This window comes from Schistocerca gregaria, chromosome X (assembly GCF_023897955.1).
Source record: "Schistocerca gregaria isolate iqSchGreg1 chromosome X, iqSchGreg1.2, whole genome shotgun sequence".
NCBI classification, from domain to species: Eukaryota; Metazoa; Arthropoda; class Insecta; order Orthoptera; family Acrididae; genus Schistocerca; species Schistocerca gregaria.
This window is the reverse complement of record NC_064931.1, coordinates 807,082,355-807,106,807: the sequence shown is the minus strand read 5'-3', so window position 1 is coordinate 807,106,807 and position 24,453 is coordinate 807,082,355. Positions and strand designations below refer to the sequence as shown.

The following is a 24,453-nucleotide window of genomic DNA, read 5'->3' as shown; positions in this document are numbered from 1 at the left end:
CAACCCTATCTGGTACGGATCCCACACTGCTGAGCAGTATTCAAGCAGTGGGCGAACAAGCGTACTGTAACCTACTTCCTTTGTTTTTGGCTTGCATTTCCTTAGGATTCTTCCAATGAATCTCAGTCTGGCATCTGCTTTACCGACAATCAACTTTATATGATCATTCCATTTTAAATCACTCCTAATGCTTACTCCCAGATAATTTATAGAATTAACTGCTTCCAGTTGCTGACCTGCTATTTTGTAGCTAGATGATAAGGGATCTATCTTTCTATGTATTCGCAGCACATTACACTTGTCTACATTGAGATTCAGTTGCCATTCCCTGCACCATGCGTCAATTCGCTGCAGATCCTCCTGCATTCCAGTACAATTTTCCATTGTTACAACCTCTTGATACACCACAGCATTGCAACCTCTCGATACACCACAACATTATCTGCAAAAAGCCTCAGTGAACTTCCGATGTCATCCACCAAGTCATTTATGTATATTGTGAATAGCAACGGTCCTATGACACTCCCCTGCGGCACACCTGAAATCACTCTTGTTCGGAAGACTTCTCTCCATTGAGAATGACATGCTGTGTTCTGTTATCTAGGAACTCTTCAATCCAATCACACAATTCCTCTGATAGTCCATATGCTCTTACTTTGTTCATTAAATGACTGTGGGGAACTGTATCGAACGCCTTGCGGAAGTCAAGAAACACGGCATCTACCTGTGAACGTGTGTCTATGGCCCTCTGAGTCTCGTGGGCGAATATCGCAAGGTGGGTTTCACACGACCGTCTTTTTCTAAACCCATGCTGATTCCTACAGAGTAGATTTCTACTCTCCAGAAAAGTCGTTATACTCGAACATAATACGTGTTCCAAAATTCTACAACTGATCGACGTTAGAGATATAGGTCTATGGTTCTGCACATCTGTTCAACATCCCTTCTTGAAAACGGGGATGACCTGTGCCCTTTTCCAATCCTTTGGAATGCTACGCTCTTCTAGAGACCTATGGTACACCGCTGCAAGAAGGGGGCAAGTTCCTCCGCGTACTCTGTGTAAAATCGAACTGGTATTCCATCAGGTCCAGCAGCTTTCCCTCTTTTGAGCGATTTTAATTGTGTTTCTATCCCTCTGTTGTCTATTTTGATATCTACCATTTTGTCATCTGTGCGACAATCTAGAGAAGGAACTACAGTGCAGTCTTCCTCTGTGGAACAGCTTTGGAAAAATACATATAGTATTTCGGCCTTTAGTCTGTCATCCTCTGTTTCAGTACCATTTTGGTCACAGAGTGTTTAGACATTTTGTTTTGATCCACCTACCGCTTTGACATAAGACCAAAATTTCTCAGGATTTTCTGCCAAGTCAGTACATAGAACTTTACTTTCGAATTCATGGAATGCCTCTCACATAGCCCTCCTCACACTACATTTCGCTTTGTGTAATTTTTGTTTGTCTGCAAGCCTTTGGCTATGTTTATGTTTGCTGTGAACTTCCGTTTGCTTCCGCAGCAGTTTACTAACTTGGTTGTTGTACCACGGTGGCTCTTTTCCATCTCTTACGATCTTGCATGGCAGATACTTATCTAGCACATATTGTATGATGGTTTTGAACTTTGTTCACTGATCCTCAACACTATCTGTACTCAAGACAAAACTTTTGTGTCGAGCCGTCAGGTACTCTGAAATCTGCTTTTTGTCACTTTTGCTAAACAGAAAAATCTTTCTACCTTTCTTAATATTTCTATTTATGGTTGAAATCATCGATGCAGTAAATGCTTTATGATTGCTGATTCCCTGTTCTGCGTTAACTGTTTCAAAATACACTCCTGGAAATTGAAATAAGAACACCGTGAATTCATTGTCCCAGGAAGGGGAAACTTTATTGACACATTCCTGGAGTCAGATACATCACATGATCACACTGACAGAACCACAGGCACATAGACACAGGCAACAGAGCATGCACAATGTCGGCACTAGTACAGTGTATATCCACCTTTCGCAGCAATGCAGGCTGCTATTCTCCCATGGAGACGATCGTAGAGATGCTGGATGTAGTCCTGTGGAACGGCTTGCCATGCCATTTCCACCTGGCGCCTCAGTTGGACCAGCGTTCGCGCTGGACGTGAAGACCGCGTGAGACGACGCTTCATCCAGTCCCAAACATGCTCAATGGGGGACAGATCCGGAGATCTTGCTGGCCAGGGTAGTTGACTTACACCTTCTAGAGCACGTTGGGTGGCACGGGATACATGCGGACGTGCATTGTCCTGTTGGAACAGCAAGTTCCCTTGCCAGTCTAGGAATGGTAGAACGATGGGTTCGATGATGGTTTGGATGTACCGTGCACTATTCAGTGTCCCCTCGACGATCACCAGAGGTGTACGGCCAGTGTAGGAGATCGCTCCCCACACCATGATGGCGGGTGTTGGCCCTGTGTGCCTCGGTCATATGCAGTCCTGATTGTGGCGCTCACCTGCACGGCGCCAAACACGCATACGACCATCATTGCCACCAAGGCAGAAGCGACTCTCATCGCTGAAAACTACACGTCTCCATTCGTCCCTCCATTCACGCCTGTCGCGACACCACTGGAGGCGGGCTGCACGATGTTGGGGCGTGAGCGGAAGACGGCCTAACGGTGTGCGGGACCGTAGCCCAGCTTCATGGAGACGGTTGCGAATGGTCCTCGCCGATACCCTAGGAGCAACAGTGTCCCTAATTTGCTGGGAAGTGGCGCTGCGGTCCCCTACGGCACTGTGTAGGATCCTACGGTCTTGGCGTGCATCCGTGCGTCGCTGCGGTCCGGTCCCAGGTCGACGGGCACATGCACCTTCCGCCGACCACTGGCGACAACATCGATGTACTGTGGAGACCTCACGCCCCACGTGTTGAGCAATTCGGTGGTACGTCCACCCGGCCTCCCGCATGCCCACTATACGCCCTCGCTCAAAGTCCGTCAACTGCACATACGGTTCACGTCCATGCTGTCGCGGCATACTACCAGTGTTAAAGACTGCGATGGAGCTCCGTATGCCACGGCAAACTGGCTGACACTGACGGCGGCGGTGCACAAATGCTGCGCAGCTAGCGCCATTCGACGGCCAACACCGCAGTTCCTGGTGTGTCCGCTGTGCGGTGCGTGTGATCATTGCTTGTACAGCCCTCTCGCAGTGTCCGGAGCAAGTATGGTGGGTCTGCCACACCGGTGTAAATGTGTTCTTTTTTCCATTTCCAGGAGTGTAGTTCAGATCTGTTTGTCACCAGAAAGTCTAATATGTTATCGCCACGAGTCGGTTCTCTGTTTAACTGCTCAAGGTAGTTTTCAGATAAAGCACTTTAAAAAAATTCACTGGATTCTTTGTCCCTGTCACCCATTATGAACGTTTGAGTTTCCCAGTCTATATCCGGAAAATTAAAATCTCCCCCCAGAACTATAACATGGTGGGGAAATCTACTCAAAATATTTTCCAAATTATTCTTCAGGTGCTCAGCCACAACAGCTGCTGAGCCCAGGGGCCTATAGAGACATCCAGTTACCATGTCTGAGCCTGCTTTAACCGTGACCTTCACCCAAATCATTTCACAATTCGAATCGGATCGGATATGAAAGTAGCTAGGATGATTGCAGGTACTAGTAGATGGGAACAATGGCAGGAGGGTGTCCACAATGAGGAAATCAAAGAAAAACTGGGAATGAACTCTACAGATGTAGCAGTCAGGGTGAACAGGCTTAGATGGTGGGGTCATGCATGGGAACAGGCTTAGATGGTGGGGTCATGCAGGGGAGAAGCAAGGTTACCCAAGAGACTCATGGGTTCAGCAGTAGAGGGTAGGAGGACTCGGGGCAGACCAAGGAGAAGGTACCTGGTTCGGTTAATAATGATTTTGAAGTAATAGGTTTTACATCAGAAGAGGCACCAATGTTAGCACTGAATAGGGGATCATGGAGGAATTTTATAAGGGGGCTATGCTCCAGACTGAATGCTGAAAGGCATAATCAGTCTTAAATAATGCTCAAGATTAACATAATATTTCACACAAAAAAAAAATAAAGTGAATGCTGCCTTCTTAGCTGAAGATAAGGCTTTACCTGTGACACTCAGAATAAATAAAGTATGACTGAATTTTCAAACTGACAAGGGCTCTTTGATTTCTCTAATCAATCTGCAAGCATACAAAAAAATGAGGATCACCTCTGGATGAGTAAAGAATGGAATTCTTGTTCATAAATACTCTGTTTGGACTTTATCAATACAAAAGATTGCCATTTGAGATTGTCAGTGCAGTATGTCTGTTCCAATGGTATTTAGAATAATTAATTAGGGAAGCATCTAACACTGTAAATAGCTGGATGACATCAATGTATCATTGCCTAGAGGACAACTCCTGAAGAGCTATTATGTAATTTGGAACGTGTATTTAAGAGTTTACAAGTAGCCAAATTGAAATGTAACAAGGAAAAGTGCAGTCAAATACTTAAGACACATTCTGTCATAACAAGGCATTAGGCCAAAACTGCAACACACTGAAGTAATTAAGAACCTTCTGGCTTCCAAGGTTCTCAAGCAGTTATGTGATGTTCTAGAACAAATCAGTTACTACAAAAAATTTATTCCACATGTAGCATCCATAAATGAACAGCTTACAGACTGTTACAGAAAGGAACAAAATGAATCTGGAACAAGGAATGCCATTTGACAAATTAAAACAAAGTCTGGACACTGAATGTCTCATCACATAAGATCGAACTAAAATGTTAACTATTGCAACATATGCTTCTTAATATGGGATCAGTGCAGTCTTTTCAGACAGACAATGTTGTTCAGAAAGGGTGATTGTATTCACATCCAAAACACTGACAACTGCTCAGAGAAATTACAGTCAAATTGAAAAGAAAGCTGTTTCTGTCAAAAAGTTGCGTGACTATATTTACAGCTGAAGATCATTTCTACTTACAGATCAAAAGCCACTGGCAACTATATTTGAACTGAAAACACTGTTCCTTCCAGAATAACTCAACACTTATGATTAAGGGCACTGCTTTTGTGAAACTATGGCTATGAAATAATTTTCAGGTCCATATCAATGCAGTCTTGCTATTGTGCAATCATGGAGTATAAAAATTTCTTTTCTTCTGCTGATGGATATTTCACTTTTGATATCATAAGTCAAGATGCTTTTGAAGATATTCCATTAAATGTCAACTTGACAGCAAAACCAACGGAACCAGTTTATCCACAATGAAACAATACAGTCAATTGGAGTGGCCTTTAGATTAAAAGTTAGTCAGTCAACCTGAAAACAAATATTACTGGCACATGAGACATCCTCTCACTATCTACAAAGATGCCATTTAGGTAGAATCAGGAACATCATGAGTAGTGATTCCAGGAGTGCTGAAATAGAAAGTGCTTCAAATGCTACATCAATGCCACTGCAGCATCATACATACCAAACACATTGCCAGGGAGCATTACTATTGGAAAAAAATTGATAAAGATAGACAAGTGATGCTGCCTAAATACTCTCTGTGGCCACAGGCATCAGAACTCTGGTCACATCTAGACATAAACTAGACTGGACCATTTTTAGGATGTGACTGGCTGGTTGTCACAAATGTATTTCCTGAATTTGCATGTGTGATACAAATGTCACCTATAGCTTCTATGAAAGCATTCCAAGTTTCATCAAGAATTTTCTCAACCAAAGGGTTGCTGAATTCAGTAGTTACAGACAATGGCATTCAATTTTCATCATAAGTATTCAATCTTTTCTGTGAGTGAAGTGGCATATTACATTTCTTAGCTGCATCATTTTACACTAAAGCAAACTGATTTGCTGAAATGTTTATAAGAACATTCAGATCTCATATGATAAGGACAAAGCATGGTTAATTTTTCTTTCACAGTATTGAGGCCCTCCATATGATTAAAAATTACCAGCAGGAAAATTACATGGCAAACCGTATTGGATGCTAAGATGCAAATACTAAAGCCTTATGTGCATCCACAGATCAAGCAGATACTACAATCAAGACCAAAGATCAAGTACTCATTACCATGTACAAAGAAGGAAAGTAACCGTGACTATCAGCCAGAGTGATACAATGGCTCAGAAACCTAGAGAACAGAGTCCAAACTAATAATGGTATCACAACACAACATATACTGTCCAGTCATATTAATGCAACCACCTGTTAAAAGCACGAATAACCACCCTTTAAAGTTCAGACCACAGCATAACATGCAGCAAGAGTCAATGAAGTTCTGGAAGGTACTGACAGTGATGTGGAGCCTTGGTCAGCTTTACTAGATTTCTTTGCTGAGGATCCCTGGTGCAAATAGCCCAATCAAGGTGTTGCCACAGATTCTCAATAGGGTTTAATCCAAGAGAGTTTGGTGGCCAAGGTAGTATGCTAAATTTATCCTGGTGCTCTTTGAATCACGCATGTGTACTGTGAGCTGTGTAAGACGCTGCATTGTCCTGCTTGTAGATGCCATTGTGCTGAGGAAAAAAAAAACTGCTTGTAGGGGTGGACATGGTCCTAAAGGATAGATGCATATTTTTGTTGATCCAGTGTGCCCTCCAGAATGTCAAGATACCCAGAAATGCTCCCTCCTCCAGCCTGGACCCTTCGAACAATTGTTACAGGGTATTTTCTTTCAGTCTGATGGAGCATAAAACATGAATCATCTGAGAAGGCCACCTGATTCCTATTCAGTGGACATCCATTTGCTGTACTGGCATACAAATTCTGTCATTTGTTGCCAATGAACAGTAGTCATTATGGGTGCAAGGACAAAGCACCTGCTGCGGAGGCCTATACACAGCTATGTTTGCTGTATGGTTGTTGAGAAGACACTGTTGGTAGTCTCTTGGTTCATCTGGGCTGTCAGTTGATCAACAGTTGCATGACTATTTGTCCATTTGTCCGTACACGTCTCCACAGCCATCGTCCATCACTATTATATACGGCCCATGATGCACCACAGTTGCCTCAGTGTTGGTTTTGGATAGTGCCATTTTGCCATGCAAGGCATACTTTAATCATGGCGGCACACAAACAGTTTACATACTTAGCCACAGGATATGCTTCCACTCTAGGCCCAAAGGCCAATGATCACATCCTTTTAAATGTTAAATAGATCACTTTGTTTCTGTAATAAGACAAGGACTGCACTGTTTTCTGCATCACGCAATTGTTAGTACTGTCACCTGCTGTCCATGAGTGATTATTTTTAATTGATGTTGAACACAGGTGGTGGTCACATTAATGTGGCTGTACTGTGCAGAAACCAAGAGAAGCCACACTGTGCACATGCAATTACAAAAAGAACTCATAGGCTGTTTTCTTTCACAGGCTTACATGACCCCAATGCAACCAGCCATCTTGGGCATCTCCAGCTGCAGTAAGGAAGTGCTCCCAACTTTGCTAATTGATGGATTGCCCGTACCATAATTCACACATCGGCAGCACTAGAAAACGTGCAGCTAATAAAGTGATCTTCATCAGCTTCCTCTCCCTCACCAGGGCATGGATGCTGTGTGTTAAGGCTAACAGCCACAGATGCCACCACATGGCAAGGACTACTTTATGCTTTTGTCATACGTAGCTCAAATAGTGACAACATTCACCACCAAGAGAAGCCAAACTGGACATTTTACAACTGATAATAGTTATCATTCAAGGACTCAGGACTAGAACAGAGTTAAAAACAGTTCCATACAAATGAACTTCAAGCTACAGCATGCACCAATTTCATATTAAAGTTAAGCAGTGTAATATTTTCTTTAATAAATTATTGCAAATCGTTGCTAATCTGTGTTGGCATATATATTTTTGTTAACAACTGTCTAACCATATTTGGCCCTGTTGACAAAGCTGTGTAGTTGCTTCATGCAAGCAAGCATCTTAAAAAAGCAATTACTTTCCTGTTGCCTTGTTATATTTGATGCCAAGAGTATTTGATGACCACAACACATAGAAAATGCTATGTGTCAGTGAAATATTTAAGGAATGTATGTGCTATTTAATGCCCTACATGTTTTTCATTTCAAGTACTCTTGCTACTTTCATTCCCTACACATGAGAATTGGAAACAGCAAAGCAACAGTAGTTGAAACTAAACTTAATTTTTAGAGGGAGCAGTCTGTTTGGAAAGATCGTATTTTAGGGGTTACGGTATTAAAGAGGATTATATTTGGTACTAATTCATAAGAAAATCTGAACTATGCCTTCTAGTCACATTGCACATACGTGGCTAGGAAAGTTTTCACACATCATGTCATAGCAGAGTTCTATGGTTAGTGTCGTTTAATTATCACACTGAAATAGATAATATTGGTTTTTAGATTACCATGCTTAAATATATTGTACTGTTTGAGTGCATTGGGCAGTTTTTTCATTAGAAATTTTTTGTTCCTGTGTGATGTTACTACTGAGACAGTGTCATTCAAAGTGCAACTAACTGCATGTTGATTTGTGTACAAAAACAGTGTGTATTCAGTCAGGGAAAGTGTCACTTGACACAAATATTTTCACAAAGTGTTGTACAGTTTTGTATCTTTGCTTTACTACAATAAATACCATACCACACTTCATCAACTGGTACCAAGTTCAGAACTTAAAGCGCCAAATACCTTTTTTAAATTAGACTTAGTTTCTAATATCGTGGCAGTGGCTATTTTTTTCCAATGTTTATTTTTCAAGTTTCACAGTTCAAAAATGGTTCAAATGGCTCTGAGCACTATGGGACTTAACTTCTGAGGTCATCAGTCCCCTAGAACTCAGAACTACTTAAACCTAACAAAGCTAAGGACATCACACACATCCATGCCCGAGGCAAGATTCGAACCTGCGACAGTAGCGGTCGCGTGGTTCCAGACTGTAGTGCCTAGAACCGCTCAGCCACCCCGGCCGGCTTTCACAGTTGACACAGGTGAAAAAGTACCAATACTGTGGCCATATTAGGAGATGGGTGTCAATTGTTTATGTATGGCCACCTCCTATACTTTGTTTGTAGGTTTAATTTCAGTGCATACCATGGTTTGTATCACCAAAAGAGAAAGGAAGGAAGTAACACTAGGTTTCTGTAATCTGTTTCACTCAGTGGTAATGGCTGAGACATACAGAGAGTTTATAGTAATGCTGACACAATTGACCTGGATGTATGCAGTATTGCAGGCTCAGGCACTTACTGTAGCTCCATTGCTTGCTTCCAGCTCTCCCCCATTCTGTCAGCTGTGAGTTTCTCTCTCACCTCCCATATCCCTCTAGTCACATTTGTTTCAAGGCAACAGGTGATCAGCAACAGTCATTTGAACTTGTGTGACTAATTTCGTCTTTTGTTGGTCTTGTTGGTGGTAACAAAACAGAACTACTGGAAAGGAAACAGCTGAGGAGGAATTACGGTTCTTAAAACTGATTACTTGCACTTCAACCCATGGTGCAAATATTACTTTTTTAACTGATACACAACTATTTTTTCAACTTACAGAAAAATGTAGCATTATTCATTGATATGAAACCAGCAAAGGAGTTTTATGACTCCCTATGGGTGTCCTAGCTTTCCTAACTGACCTGATGAAGGACCTCAATGTCTTGAACACAGCTTTGTGAAGCAAACGTAAACTAATTACAGAAGTATTAGACACCATTTTTTGTTTCAAAATAAAGTTACTGTTGTGTGTAAACCAACCATCAAAAAGCTCTTGTGTACAGTTTCCAAACATTAGATTAATTGTACATGAAAAAAATCTAAAAAAAATATGAAGAAACAGCGAGTTGGAATACACTGACTTTCAGCGCAATCATATGCTGATGGAGACATTTCATACAGCAGAAAATTGAGAAATCTTCTACAAGAATTTTCCTCATGAAGAGTTCCTGCAGTTGTTTAAAATAGCTGCTCAAGTCTGTGGTATGTTTGTAACCACATACTTATGTGAATGTGTGTTTTCGATACTGAAAGTAACAAAATCAAAGTTTTTGAGAGTCCTCACTGATGAAGATATGACTGGACCTGACTGTTTGGTGACAAGTAGTTTCACTCTAAAAATCGATACTTTAGAAGAACAGAAATGAGTGATGTAAAAAAATTTCCTTTTTCCCAAGTAGAAGGCCTGCTTGGAACATGACATTTCTCTGTAAGATTAAACGGAATATTTTCATGGGGTGATGATTTTCTACGAGCCTGGGCAGAAAAAAAGTAAAAATTAACAGTTGCAATCAACATGGAATCATTTAAGAAATAAATGAAATATGTTAATAGCTGTTTAATAAATAGCATGTCTTCTTTGCTCGTTGCTTTAAGTGTGTCTTTATGTGTTCATGAAATGAAAATTGAGTCATATTATTTTGAAAATGAGAGTGCTAAACCATGAGCTGAAAGACACACATTTTTTGCCTGAGCTATACCAAGATTATCCTTCACACTTTGCAGAAATGTCAAAGCTGTGATGCTACCCTGCCACAAAAAAAAGTTTTTTCTTAGCAGATGAACTGAATCAAGGGGCAAGTAAATTACATATCCAATCCATCTTTTTTGCTTGATTCCACTGCCATCGCATCTTCTTCCAGCCCTCAGGTAGCAGAATTTAGTAAAAATCAGAAACTTACAGTTATGAGATTTTGTAAATGCCACAACAGTCACTGATCACAAATATTTATTTATTGAATTATCAGTTTTGATCATTTTGATCATCTTCACATTGATCCGTCTTCATGAAGTTAACAGGGAAAGCATTTAAAACATACTGGCAGGTAAGTGGCATTGTTGCACAGAGTAAAGTCATGATATAATAGTAACCACACATGCCTGTAATGTTGTTGCTAGCAAGCTGAAGATGATCAAAATAATTGAAACTGGTGATTGAATAAACAATTATTTGCACTCAATGACTGTTGTGGCATTTACAAAATTTCATGACATTGGATCACTTTGACCTTCACAGTCACTAAGTCACCCCTCTTTCTTCAGTCAAATAGCATATTTGCTACTATTTTTTTATTTTTCTCACTTTCCAACCTTTTCATATTGTATAATACCATACCACAGTAGCAGCAAAAGCTCCATTATTGAAGAGAAGTGAACAGTGTAGTCGGCAGCTGTGTCTGTTTGGTAGTAACTGTTCCTTTATTATGCTGATTTGAGGAAATTATACTGTGACAAAATTGTTTGTTTAATGTCGTGGGCCATGGGAGAGGCTATTTACTGTAGGTGGAAGATGTAAACATGGGGTGGGGGTTAGGAGAACTCATGTACCCCTCCTAGTTAGTTCTTTTTCTTTGTTATTTTTTATGGTCAGCTCTTGTGCATGCCATGTGGCTGTACTCTTGGCAGGTGATTATCTCACCACCCTCTCTGCTGAGCATTGCTAATGAGAAAAACACCTTCAGTCACTGCAGAACCTTTTCTCATAGACAAGATGCACACGCATTATCCTCCCACATTTAATGACCGACACACTAGCTGCCAGGTGGGCAGTTCTTATGCCAGCCGTGCCTAGGACAAGAAACCAGAGCTCACCACACTCAGAATCAATCATGGCAGACTACAATATTTGATGTGGTAGCTGCAATGTGAGATAATTTAGTTCCATCTGTAACACCACCCCCCACCCTCTAATACCAGATTCTCTGAAAAACAAAGATGAGAATTTTTTTCTACACCACACCCTCTGATCCTGCAACAATCCCCTTGGCTTTAATTTCCACTAGCTTTAGTACGACACTAACATCCACTCTCATCTCTGTCCTAGGAAACTCCCCCCCCCCCCCTCTCTCCACCAACAACTCCTTCACTTTGCTTTAGTTTGATTGTTCTATCTCTTAATCTACACCAGTATCCCACAGTCTTGCCCCCCTTTAACCCACACCTACTATTTTCTCATGTACCACATGCGCTTATCCATGTCTCACTGGTCCCACATTCCCATTTTGTTCCCTCCATCTCTCCCTTCTCCTCATCTCTTCTTTATTCCTCCATCACATTCATATGATGAGTGGTTTTCTTCATTTATTTCATTGTCTGTATTTCATCTGGGACTTTCCAGTACTGTACTGAGTGGTTATAATTAAAGTGCGGCCTACGCACACAGGTCCAGTGTGGACTGTAATTATCATAAGTCTGTGAAATTTGGTACATATGTTAAGTAATTATCATATGACAGCAAAACTTGGTAGATATGCTACTGCATTAATGTGGAACTGATTTGCACTGGGAGAAAAGATCCAATTTTTGCCTTGAGATGCAAATCTGGCACTGAGTATTGCTGACTGAAAGGTCTGTGGAGAGGCCCAATGTCACTGAATCGTTTAAAGAAGATTATAGTAAAACTCGAAAACACGGGTGAGCTGGGTGTGGCACCTTGAAGAGGAAGTGTCCTATCCTGGTGGAAGTTATTGATGAGATTGCTGTTGCTGTAACTGACCAGGCAGTACAAGGCCCAGGTGGTGCCAGTCCTCATGCAGTGTCACAAGAATTGTCCATCATAAAGTGAAGAGTACAGAAAGTCTTGTGGTCTCTTTTACAATGGCACTCATACAGGATCCACATAGTGCAGCAACTAAAATTTCATGATCCGCAGCAACATTCTAAATTTGCTGTTTGGTTTCCCACATGGATCAAAGTCGATGACATGTGGCCAGGCAGTATTCTATGGAATGGTGAGGCACATGTTAGACTACAGTGTGCAGTGAATACATAGAACTGCCAAATTTGGGGTACTGCTAAACCATGTGTTGTGCATGAAGAGCCATTGCACTTGCTGGATGTGCCTATGTGGTGTGAACTGAGAAGCATCTGTATTCTTGGTCTATTCTTCTCAGAAGAGAAAACACCCAGGGGGTCTGTCAGGTGTACCACGACATTCACATGTTATCAAAACCTTCTTCCTACTTTGGAAGAGTGCAACTGTGTGAAAACGTTTACTTTCATGGAAGATGGGGCAACACCTACATCTACATCTACATTCATACTCCGCAAGCCACCCAACGGTGTGTGGCGGAGGGCACTTTACGTGCCACTGTCATTACCTCCCTTTTCTGTTCCAGTCCCTAATGTTGCTCCCTACTGAAATATCTGTTTAATACAACCTTCCACAAATGTGTTATCTCCAGAGGTTTTCCAGATGCATGGCCTGCAAGATCACCAAATCTGAATTCATGTGACTCTTGGCTCTGGGGACACTTAAAAGAGCACATTTACCATGAATACATTCTGTCTCTAACTCATCAGAAGGTCAGTATACAGAACATGTTGCACAGATTCCACCAGAACTGCTGTGAACAACTGTTGTTTATGGATGCAGCATCTCGTTGATGTCTCTGGTGCTCATTTTGAACAAATTGTGAAAGTGGCAGTTTAAAATAAAATCAACTTTATGCCTTACTCAGTTGTTTGACCTTTCCTGCCCAAATCCTGTTCCTATTCTATTACATATAGAAACATTTATATAAGTGTTTCTTACATTCACAAAACCAGATCTGCACTTGGCAGCCAAAATAGGATCTAATTTTTTCCCAGTATAACTCAGTTCTACATTAAAATATTAGAATATCTACCAAGTTTCAATGCCTTATAATAATTACAGCCTACACTGGACCTCTGTGAGCAGATGCACTTTAATTATAACCACCCGATATCATTTGAAACTCTATGTCATGTGCAGACTCACATAATTGTACTCTAGGCTAACTGAATTACACAAACAAAATAACATAAATGGAAAAACAAAAAAGGAAACAACAATTTATAAAAAAACTAAGATAATAAAGACTAGCCTAATTACTAACAACGGAAACTGGTATTAGGCCAACAACAAAATGAAGCATTATTGAGAATTAATTGCTGCTTACACACACACACACACACACACACACACACACACACACACACACACAGAGAGAGAGAGAGAGAGAGAGAGAGAGAACTTTCACAGATTGCATATCCAGCATTTTATATTTAGACTTGCTACAAATTATGTGATACAAACCGGAAGGAATGGCCATAAGTTGGTATTCCAACAATGATCTTGTTCTTAGGCATGCCTTTATCATGCCAGTAAAGTGAAGACCAATTTGTGTTGAGTGTGGACATGTAACCTTTGTCACTTGGAAGGCTATATAATGGAGCATTAGGCCCAGTCAATGGGGTATACTCAGAATAAAAGTGGTAGTCATATGCCATGAGATTTACGTAATCAATGTATCTAGAATAAAAGCCAAGAAGAAGTATAAATACAATAGTTTCATAGGCATGTATTAGATGAGCTCAGAATTTTAAAGACTGAATTATGTAACAATTTACAACATCAAACTGTAATCATTAACTGCTGAATGATTATTATTATTATTTTACACCATATATTCATTATATTTTCACATCATAAATATTGATGATAAGAATATGGTGAGCCTAAGCAAAGTAGCATATGAAACATGTAATTAAATCTGTTACACGTGCATAAAGCATAAATTCATGAGTAGGTCTTAATTACAATTACAAAATTAGTGCAGAGAAAAGTTATAACTACAAAACTTGACTACTATAATGACAATAGCAAGGCAAATCCCTGAATGGAACACAAATTTCTCTACAGGGATACATCACAAAACTAAAGGCACTGAGTAGCAAATAGGTACACAGAAAAGGATAATTACCAGCTGAGTTTGTGGGTAGGTAACAAAATTAAATAATGGGCCTGCAGTTTTCTTTGGGAACTGTCTGGGACAAGACTATGGGAAATGGCTTGCAAAACCAGTATTCAAACAAAAACAAAATGAGAGAGAGAGACAGATAGACACCTTATAATGTATCAAGATGGAAGCATTCTACATCCTATTCTTTCAGCCCTGTTAACAATTAATTATTTCCCTTCTCATTTTTCAACTTAAATCTAGTTGTTGTGTAGTGCATATAAATTATGTGCCTTTCAAGCCATTGATCATGTTGTCTTTCATGAAGATTTATTATTCATGCTATAGCTTTCAAAATGCAGATTCAAATAACGCATTTAGTTTTGCTGGGAACTTGTAAATGGGTTATTCTCAATGTAGCTAAACAAATTGGTCCAATAATGTTTTCCATTTTACTAATCCTCCATATATTTTCTTATCGAAATTACAAATTGTAACATATAGTTCATCTAAATTAAAAAATATGATTTAGCTGTTTTTCACATCATTTGTAGTTTCTGAAATACTAAAATGTCCATATGTCAGTCTTTATAAGGCAAAATCCAACCCAAAATCTTTAGTTTGGGCTCAAAAATCATAGCGGCAACATAATGTAGGAGGTTTGCTGAGTAATGTCCAGCTAGCGAGCACTATGGCAACATCTATGTAACAAGTTCACATAAGATCCCAGTAAGAAGCACATCTGTCGTCAATATTTGCATGCTCAATATATCCATATATAAAATCCAGCCAGCGATTGGTATTACCTTTTGTGAAATGTTCCTTTCAGGAAATGTGTGAATAATTTGGAATCCAGTTACGTATTGTGTCAATGTGGACACTCATTTATTTGTGTTATTGGCTAAAAGACATAGTGTACCCATCACCTAGATTAACTTAATCCACTATTGTAAGATGTTCGTTGTCTTGGAATTCCACTGTGCCTGTACTGTGTATATTCACTACCACATGGATGAGTAGCAAGGTAAACGTGTCAACCTGTGTAATCAAACTTGGAACCGGTAATCCTACTTCCTTTAGTGACAATAAATGTAGGAAAGCCATAATAATTAAAAGTTGTGTGGTGTACATAATTGTAAATTTCCCATAACACCAGTTTTACAACAATTCAACAAACATTCTTTAATGAAACATTGAGTGCAAATAAGGGTTTGCAGGTATGTAACCTCACAACTGCACCTACTGAAAAGAAGTGAAACTGAATGTAAGCGATGACAAGAGGGTTCTAAAGGGTGCATTTAAAATGGAACACAAACAACTGCTGGGAGGAGCAACTTATTTTTTTTTACTTTAAAGGCATACACAAAGCAACTGTCTCTAATCCTCAGGCATAAAATGGTCATTTATTCCCATCTTCTTCTGAAACAAAACAGGACACTGTACTAATTTATTCCTGTAACCAAGTCCATGTAGTGTAAAAAATAGCTCATGTACACGAGCAGATAAATTATCAGGTTCATCTTTTGATGGTACTGGATTTGCTGAAGATGAAAATGCAATATAGGGAGTTTTATGTGTGATGGAAGCAATGTCTCTGGTTTTGTTCAAGAACTAATACACCTGCCCTTTCCTCAGATAGTGTAGCAGACATGTATCATTTTTAGCTGAGAATGAACTAGACGGCTTAGGAGCCACACAGGAAGTAAGTACAAGAAAATTGTTGCACTTCAGACTGATGTTCCAGTAGCATCTATTCACAGGGCTGGGGACAAATTCAAATTGAAATCCTAGAAAATAACAGTAATGCATCAGTTGACCAATTCAGATACTGTTACTTGATGTTACTACTGCAATAGGCTACTACAGTTTGCTCATGACGGAGATTTTGAGCATGAAATGCTTTTTTTGTGATGAATCATGACTGCATTTATCAGAGTACGCCAATTCACAGAAAAATCATCTTTAAAGATCTGAAAATGCTCGTCAGTTATATCAAGCACCTCTGCATGTTTGTATACTCTGGAATCTTTTTGCAAATCCCAGTATTCTGGAATATCCAATGTTTGTGTAAATACACTCCTGGAAATGGAAAAAAGAACACATTGACACCGGTGTGTCAGACCCACCATACTTACTCCGGACACTGCGAGAGGGCTGTACAAGCAATGATCACACGCACGGCACAGCGGACACACCAGGAACCGCGGTGTTGGCCGTCGAATGGCGCTAGCTGTGCAGCATTTGTGCACCGCCTCCGTCAGTGTCAGCCGGTTTGCCGTGGCATACAGAGCTCCATCGCAGTCTTTAACACTGGTAACATGCCACAACAGTGTGGACGTGAACCGTATGTGCAGTTGACGGACTTTGAGCGAGGGCGTATAGTGGGCATGCGGGAGGCTGGGTGGACGTACCGCCGAATTGCTCAACACGTGGGGCATGAGGTCTCCACAGTACATCGATGTTGTCGCCAGTGGTCAGCAGAAGGTGCACGTACCCGTCGACCTGGGACCGGACCGCAGCGAAGCACGGATGCACGCCAAGACTGTAGGATCCTACGCAGTGCCGTAGGGGACCGCACCGCCACTTCCCAGCAAATTAGGGACACTGTTGCTCCTGGGGTATCGGCAAAGACCATTCGCAACCGTCTCCATGAAGCTGGGCTACGGTCCCGCGCACCGTTAGGCCGTCTTCCGCTCACGCCCCAACATCATGCAGCCCGCCTCCAGTGGTGTCGCGACAGGCGTGAATGGAGGGACAAATGGAGACGTGTCGTCTTCAGCGATGAGAGCCGCTTCTGCCTTGGTGCCAATGATGGTCGTATGCGTGTTTGGCGCCGTGCAGGTGAGCGCCACAATCAGGACTGCATACGACCGAGGCACACAGGGCCAACACCCGGCATCATGGTGTGGGGAGCGATCTCCTACACTGGCCGTACACCTCTGGTGATCATCGAGGGGACACTGAATAGTGCACGGTACATCCAAACCATCATCAAACCCATCGTTCTACCATTCCTAGACCGGCAAGGGAACTTGCTGTTCCAACAGGACAATGCACGTCCGCATGTATCCCGTGCCACCCAACGTGCTCTAGACGGTGTAAGTCAACTACCCTGGCCAGCAAGATCTCCGGATCTGTCCCCCATTGAGCATGTTTGGGACTGGATGAAGTGTCGTCTCACGCGGTCTGCACGTCCAGCACGAACGCTGGTCCAACTGAGGCGCCAGGTGGAAATGGCATGGCAAGCCGTTCCACAGGACTACATCCAGCATCTCTACGATTGTCTCCATGGGAGAATAGCAGCCTGCATTGCTGCGAAAGGTGGATATACACTGTACTAGTGCCGACATTGTGCATGCTCTGTTGCCTGTGTCTATGTGCCTGTGGTTCTGTCAGTGTGATCATGTGATGTATCTGACCCCAGGAATGTGTCAATAAAGTTTCCCCTTCCTGGGACAATGAATTCACGGTGTTCTTATTTCAATTTCCAGGAGTGTAGCTGCAGTCTTCATCCAGGAATTCAGTTCTGCTCTGGCTGTACATTGGTGTTCAAAAGAAACGTGCTTTCAGTGGTAAGTGTTGTATTTCACTGACAAACATGCTTTCAGATTTGGGCTTGAATGTGGTTATGATGTGACATAGTTTGGTGGAGATGCCAAGTGATTCAAAAGACTTACATCACCACCATGGCTCCAATTATGTAAAGTTATAGCTGTCACCTACATAAACAGGAACTGGAATACAAACAGTGTATTATTACCATGGTCTGTACATTCATGAAACCTATGGATTCCAAGTTAACAGTAAATCAGTTGTACATCAGGCATCCATCAGTGTTCTCCAGAGATGCCAGTCAGGACCAGAAGAAATGGCTAAAAGAATTCAACAAGTCACCAAATATAACAGGTAGGTTGACATGATGTATTTGTCAACTGAGTACTTTTACTTGGATGGCACAGTCCAGCAGTAGTTCGAGAACAACAAAGGGAAGCTCAATAGCTGGGATGAATTCCAGGCCAATTTGAAAAAAAAAAAAAAAAAAAAAAAAAAAAAAAAAAAAAAAAAAAAAAAAAAAAATTCTAGTAACTATCAGCAACAAGTCCACTTAGCACAAAGACAATTGAAGAACAGGGCCCAACGTCATGGGCAAATGACAAAGTCCTATACATAAAATGTTTTGGAACTATGCCACATTATGAATCCAAATATGACTCTCACACTTAATGAAAGAAGTTGCAGAAGACATGTACTAAGCTATGCTGTTAAAGGATGTCACAATAACAAAGGAATACATCAGAGTGATGCCAGTGCCTTGAGGAAATGCAATACAACAGAAATGGACAAAATACATATGACTGGCTCTCAAATTTGGACCCTATGGAAGTTGTGGAAGACCACCACTACATTGTCTCTGTCATAAGCCAAGTAGTAAGAGAAGTGATGCAGCATTTTATAGCAACCAGAACTGTTGGACCAAGTATGCAAAAGATAGCGTCCATGTTGACCTACTACATCAGGTGATAACAAAGATGTTGAAGAACAGGTGTAGTGATCTTTAGCACCAATCTCCACCACCAGCTGAACTTGCCAAGAAGAATGAACTTGACTAACTCAGTCTTATGCTGCAGGCATTAAATGATGCCAAGTACAGTACCGCTACAAGAGCAGACATTTGTAGGACAGAGGACAACATGACGGTGACTTTCCACTGTGAATGCCCAGGACATGTTGTATGCTACAGCAGAGAAAGAAGGCCAGTTTCGGTGATTATGATTATGCCAATGCCAAGAATCATGACAGTCCTATTCACAACAGTCACGGTTATAGTCAGCCTATGCAATAAAGGCTATAGTTATGCCCTGGAAGAGGTCAATCCCCAACATACTATAACTGTACTCCATCACTGTATAGAGGTACCAGCTGTTTACATAGCTACTGGCTTCAGGAAAATTGAGCAAGATGATCATCTATGGAAGAGAGGCCACCATGAATACAATCATGAAGATGTCAGGAATCTCACTGACACCGATATCAATGGCCAAACTGTCTGGGCATTAGCTGACTCATGCTTGCTTTTATGTAATGTCGGATGTTTATCATTGTCAGCTAAAGAAGAGTATGTTCAGTGATACAAAAGTGATAACACTGATAGGCACAAATGTGAAATATGTTCAGGTGACAGGAACATGCATTGCAACAACAACTATCAATGAGAAAACACAGTTCTATGAATTTGTTGTTTTAACAGAATATCAACAAGCAATTCAGACTACAGCTTCCATCACACATGATAGTTGCAGTCTGGCCTGAGCTTCCAGAGATGGTGGGCATGTGTGTGTGAGGTGTGCTTGCTTGTGTGAAAGAATGGTGTATGTTTCTCTTTTTCTGATGAAGGCTGTAGCCAAAAGCTTTGTCTAAGTGTCTTTTGATTTTGTCTGTCTGCAACTTAACATATCATCTTTATGGTAAGTAGTAATCTATCTTTTCCCACACTGTTGAGACTCCTACCTGGAGTTTTGATGTTTGCTTTAACAGAATGTAGTCATGATGTTACTCTCAGATGGGTCTTCTTGCAAGCATCACAACCAGAAGATTAGAGTTCTAGACTGATGAAGCTACTCCAACAAGCACACAGAAAAAAGTAGGCTCTGGTTTGTTGCTTGCCGTTGAAGATTTGTTATACTGTTATCAGCAACTAAACAAATTTCAGTCATCAGTTGAGATGCTCTGCTAGTCTATGAGCCTTTTGTTGATTGCAAAATGCTAGTCAGGCTCACAAAAGGAATCTATACATCATCAACAATCATAAGAACTGTAGACGGTCAATGAGAAATTTAGATCACTAACTATTAGGAGCAGCCACCACTCATTCCTAAAGTTATGTGTGTAAGGATAGCCACACCAATCAAGGATTGGCAGCTTAGTGTGATCAACAAAGAATTGTGCTCCACTACCACTACGGAGACAAGACAAGGAGAGAAAGGTACAGTCAAACAGCCAGTAGGATCTGGCCTGACTGAAGAACAACATTGGTGAGCGATAGCCATTCTGCGTCAGTTTCCAGAAGCTTTCAAATCTGGAGTGGAGAAAAGACTATGTCATGGTAAAATACCATATCAACACTAGGTGTCATCCACCAATTATCCAGCAGTCATTGAGTGTGTCACCAGTTGGATGACAGATAATGCAGGAGGAAGTGGAGAAGAATGTGCAAAATGACATCACTGAATCTTTAGGGAAACCTTGGTCTTCTACTGTGGTTCTCATGAAAAAGAAAGATGGCACATGGTGTTTCTGCAGTCACTACCAACAACTGAACAAAATCACAAAAAAGATGTCTACTCACTAAAATGCATAGATGACACCCTAGACTGCATTTCTCAATTATGGAGATGCAAAAAGGTTACAGGCAAATCAAGGTTGAGGGCTCTGCCTAAATCTGCAAAAGTGCCTCATCACTCCCCAAGAAATAAAAATCTTGGGGCATCTACTGAATGATAATGGAGTCCGTCCTGATCCAGAGAAAATGAAAGTGATCATAGATTTTCCAACTGATTGGCACATTTGTTACATGAGAAGTTTTCTCAGGACATGCTCATACTATCAGCAATTAATAAAGGACTTCTGTAATCAGACACATCCACGAGAAGAATTTCTGCAGAGAGATGCCAAAATTTTCTGGAATTACATAAAAGAAAGAGTGTTTCTTGTCCAACCCTTTGACTGCTACAGACATGATTTCTGCACTCTGTCCTGAGTTCAACTTTGTTGTTGATGTACTGCTTGTCTAATGCCACTTTCTGTGCTGTGGAACGGTGTTCCAGCTGCTGTGGAATACTTATCATCCAGTTTTAAGAAAACTATTTGGTGAGAAAATTTGAGTTTTAACATCTTACAGATTGATATCTTCACTCAATAAAGGACTGAATTTCTTTCCATTATTCATCATAGTTGCTGCACTGCATCATATTAAGTAAAACACTGCACAAAATTTTAAAATGTTTGCAGACATAAAAGAACATTGCATGAGCGATCGAAGACTGAAACGCCATATTTTATTTAATGAACAATTGCAGAACTCCCAAATAAGACACTCATGTCTAGTTTTGTGTAAAGTTTTCTAGTTGAGACTAGTATCAGAGGTAGTTTCAAACTGCGACATCACCCACAGGATGGTAGATGGTAGGGCGCTCGCTTAGTATGCGAGAGGTACTGGGATCAATACCTAGTGCCTCCAGAATTTTTAACACACCCACAGATGAATGGCTTCACAAATGCTTTAAGAAGACACTAGTAGATTTGCTCTCAATGTATGTTGATGTTGAACAGAGAGACTTGGATCTAATACTGCCCATCCTGACACTCACATACAACACAGTGAAGCAAGACACTACACGCTTCACATCATGCTTTCTACTTCACAGTCACTAGGCCAAAATGGCAATGGATACACTGTTCCTGTTTCAGCCAGATGATACTCGCGATTACTACATGAAACTACTCATTACCAGGATAAAGGAAGCAAGAGAGCTGGCTTGCATATTGACCATGGAAACCCAGGAGAAAGACCAAGAGCACTACAGTGCCAAGCACTGGCCAGTGAGGTGCAGACTTGGAGCCTTGGTATGTATTTTTACAACTGTGTTGACAGTGGGACTACTGGAAAAGATTCTAAAGTGTTACTTTGGGAAGCATCACAGACTTCATCACTTGCTGAATATCATATATGAAGTCACTGTGGATTAGGCTCAAATCGATTATGGGAAGTTCAAGAAAACTTAGACCCATTCAACAATCACAAAACTTTAATGGAAGGGGCTAGTTTTGATGCTGATCATAGTGAAGAGCATGTAACAACATGGCCAGAAAGTGAGGATCTGTCAGTGTCATTATACAGAGGACCATTGGCAAAATCTAGAGCCAGGTTGCTGTAATTGGGTCCAGTGAGAACGTCTGAAAAACACTCCTCCAGGAGATGGAACAATGCCACAAGCAGCAGTATGCACAGTGTTGTGCAGTGCTTATTGTCACTGGCTGATATGCTGTGGGTCACCCATTCAAACCCAGCCAACAGCAGTTGTTTCTTATTTACTACTTATCATTTCTGGAAGATTCTTGAAATATTTTCTGTTTGTAATTTCTGGAAAATTTGATGTTTGTATAAATACCAGCATTCTGAGATATTCGATATTTGTATAAATATCTGTTATTCCAGGAGTTTAGTTGGTGTTCACAATATTTCAGGGTAACTGCTGCATTACATTGACATCCCTGCTTTTGGATTTGGGCTTGAGTGTGGATGTGATATGACAGGAGTGTCGTATACCACTGGTGCAACATGAATTAAGTATTGGATCAACTTTTTTCCATCAAACCATACCTTTTGACTGGTAAATGAGCAATATACTACAATCATTTTTCAAAGAACTATCAGGAGATCAAAACACCTACCATTATTCCATGTAGGTCAATGCAAGGGCACACATCACTAATGCAACTATGGCAGTATTGCCAGATTTTTTTAAATAGGAACCATCCTGTCATCAAAACAATAGACTTAAATACATATTTGCAGACAACACACATTCTTTACAATGGCAGGGGACAGATAAAAGTCACTATAATAACAGAAATATATAATAAAGATAAACTAAGATATGTGCTGTGACTTCAGTTATTAGCTTCCCTTTGCACTTAGTACTTATCCACAAAAATTTAGAATAATGCTACTGTCTACAGTTGCCTGAGAGTCACGATTTGTGAATGTAGTAGGAAGACCCCGGTGTACATAGTTTTGCCCTTAAAATCATTGTTCAACCCTTTGAGAATGAGATGGATGCTAGGGTGAGATACACCAAACAACACCTCTTCACACAAGCAAGGCTTACACAGAACTGGATGGCAGAACTACACAAACATAATGTTTTGCTCAGTTCAAAGATGATGCTCAGATCGATACTGGTGTTGACCTCATTGGTGCCACATAGCCAGCCCCCCCTACAGTAGGATTACTCCTGAGAGGCCGGGCGGAGGATGTGACTATGGCGTCGGCAGGGGTGGTCCACGGGAGCCTGACCACAGTTAGCTTGACAGCGTTGTCAGGGAGCTGTGTGGGTAGATGTCGTGAAGGAAGGTCCGACCACCGAACCTGGAAGTCGTTGAACGCACTGGGCGTCATACTGGGTGTGCTGGTCGTGCAGTGACAGGTAGGCCGGCAGTTTGCGGGAGGAATGGAGCAACGATGACGTCTCCGGTGGGGGTGGCGAATGCATGAAGCATGTCCAGGTCGATGTCGGGCCAGAGGGGAACACATTTCACCAGGTGGCGGGGAATGGCGGAGGTTGTGTCACGAACACCGGATGAAGGGAAAAACACAACGAACAGTGTGCCATCGGGTAGTATTATAGAGATGTCATGGATTATGTCTGGGGGGCAGGCACAAACGCCTCGAGCGAGGGCACGTTCAAGATGGGGGGCATGCAAAACCTCGACAGGGCAAGGCAGACGATGGGGGAGAGGTTGAAGGGGCCAGAGAAGGGCCCGGCGGCAAGGGCGTGATCATAGGGAAGCTCGATGTGAGGAGCATGTGATCACTCGACGGAGTGCGTTAGACCAGAGTAGAGGGCGAGGTCGGAGAAGAGCTCAACGATTGGAGCTGGAGGTCACACGACTGAGTGAGTAAGTCCGATGTGGAGGGAGTGGTCGGAGCGTTGTGAGCCACGACATTGAGTCGCATGGTCGTGGCCTGAAGGAGGGTAGAAGCAAGCTCGATATGAGCAGGCTTATGTCTGTTGAGAGAGACTGTA

At 41.4% G+C, this 24,453-nt stretch overlaps 1 protein-coding gene across 5 annotated transcripts in view; it reads right to left on the bottom strand.

The window, feature by feature from the left end:
• Positions 1-24,453, bottom strand: part of LOC126297459 (acidic mammalian chitinase-like) — a 200,147-nt gene that overhangs the window by 72,374 nt on the left and 103,320 nt on the right. For 4 of the 5 annotated variants that reach the window (XM_049988323.1, XM_049988325.1, XM_049988327.1 and 1 more), the window contains one exon: positions 14,005-14,220. The exons of the other annotated variant lie outside the window; for it this stretch is intronic. In XM_049988323.1, coding sequence (XP_049844280.1) covers positions 14,005-14,220 — 216 coding nt within the window. The remainder of the gene's footprint in view (positions 1-14,004; positions 14,221-24,453) is intronic. 5 annotated transcript variants of the gene reach the window in all.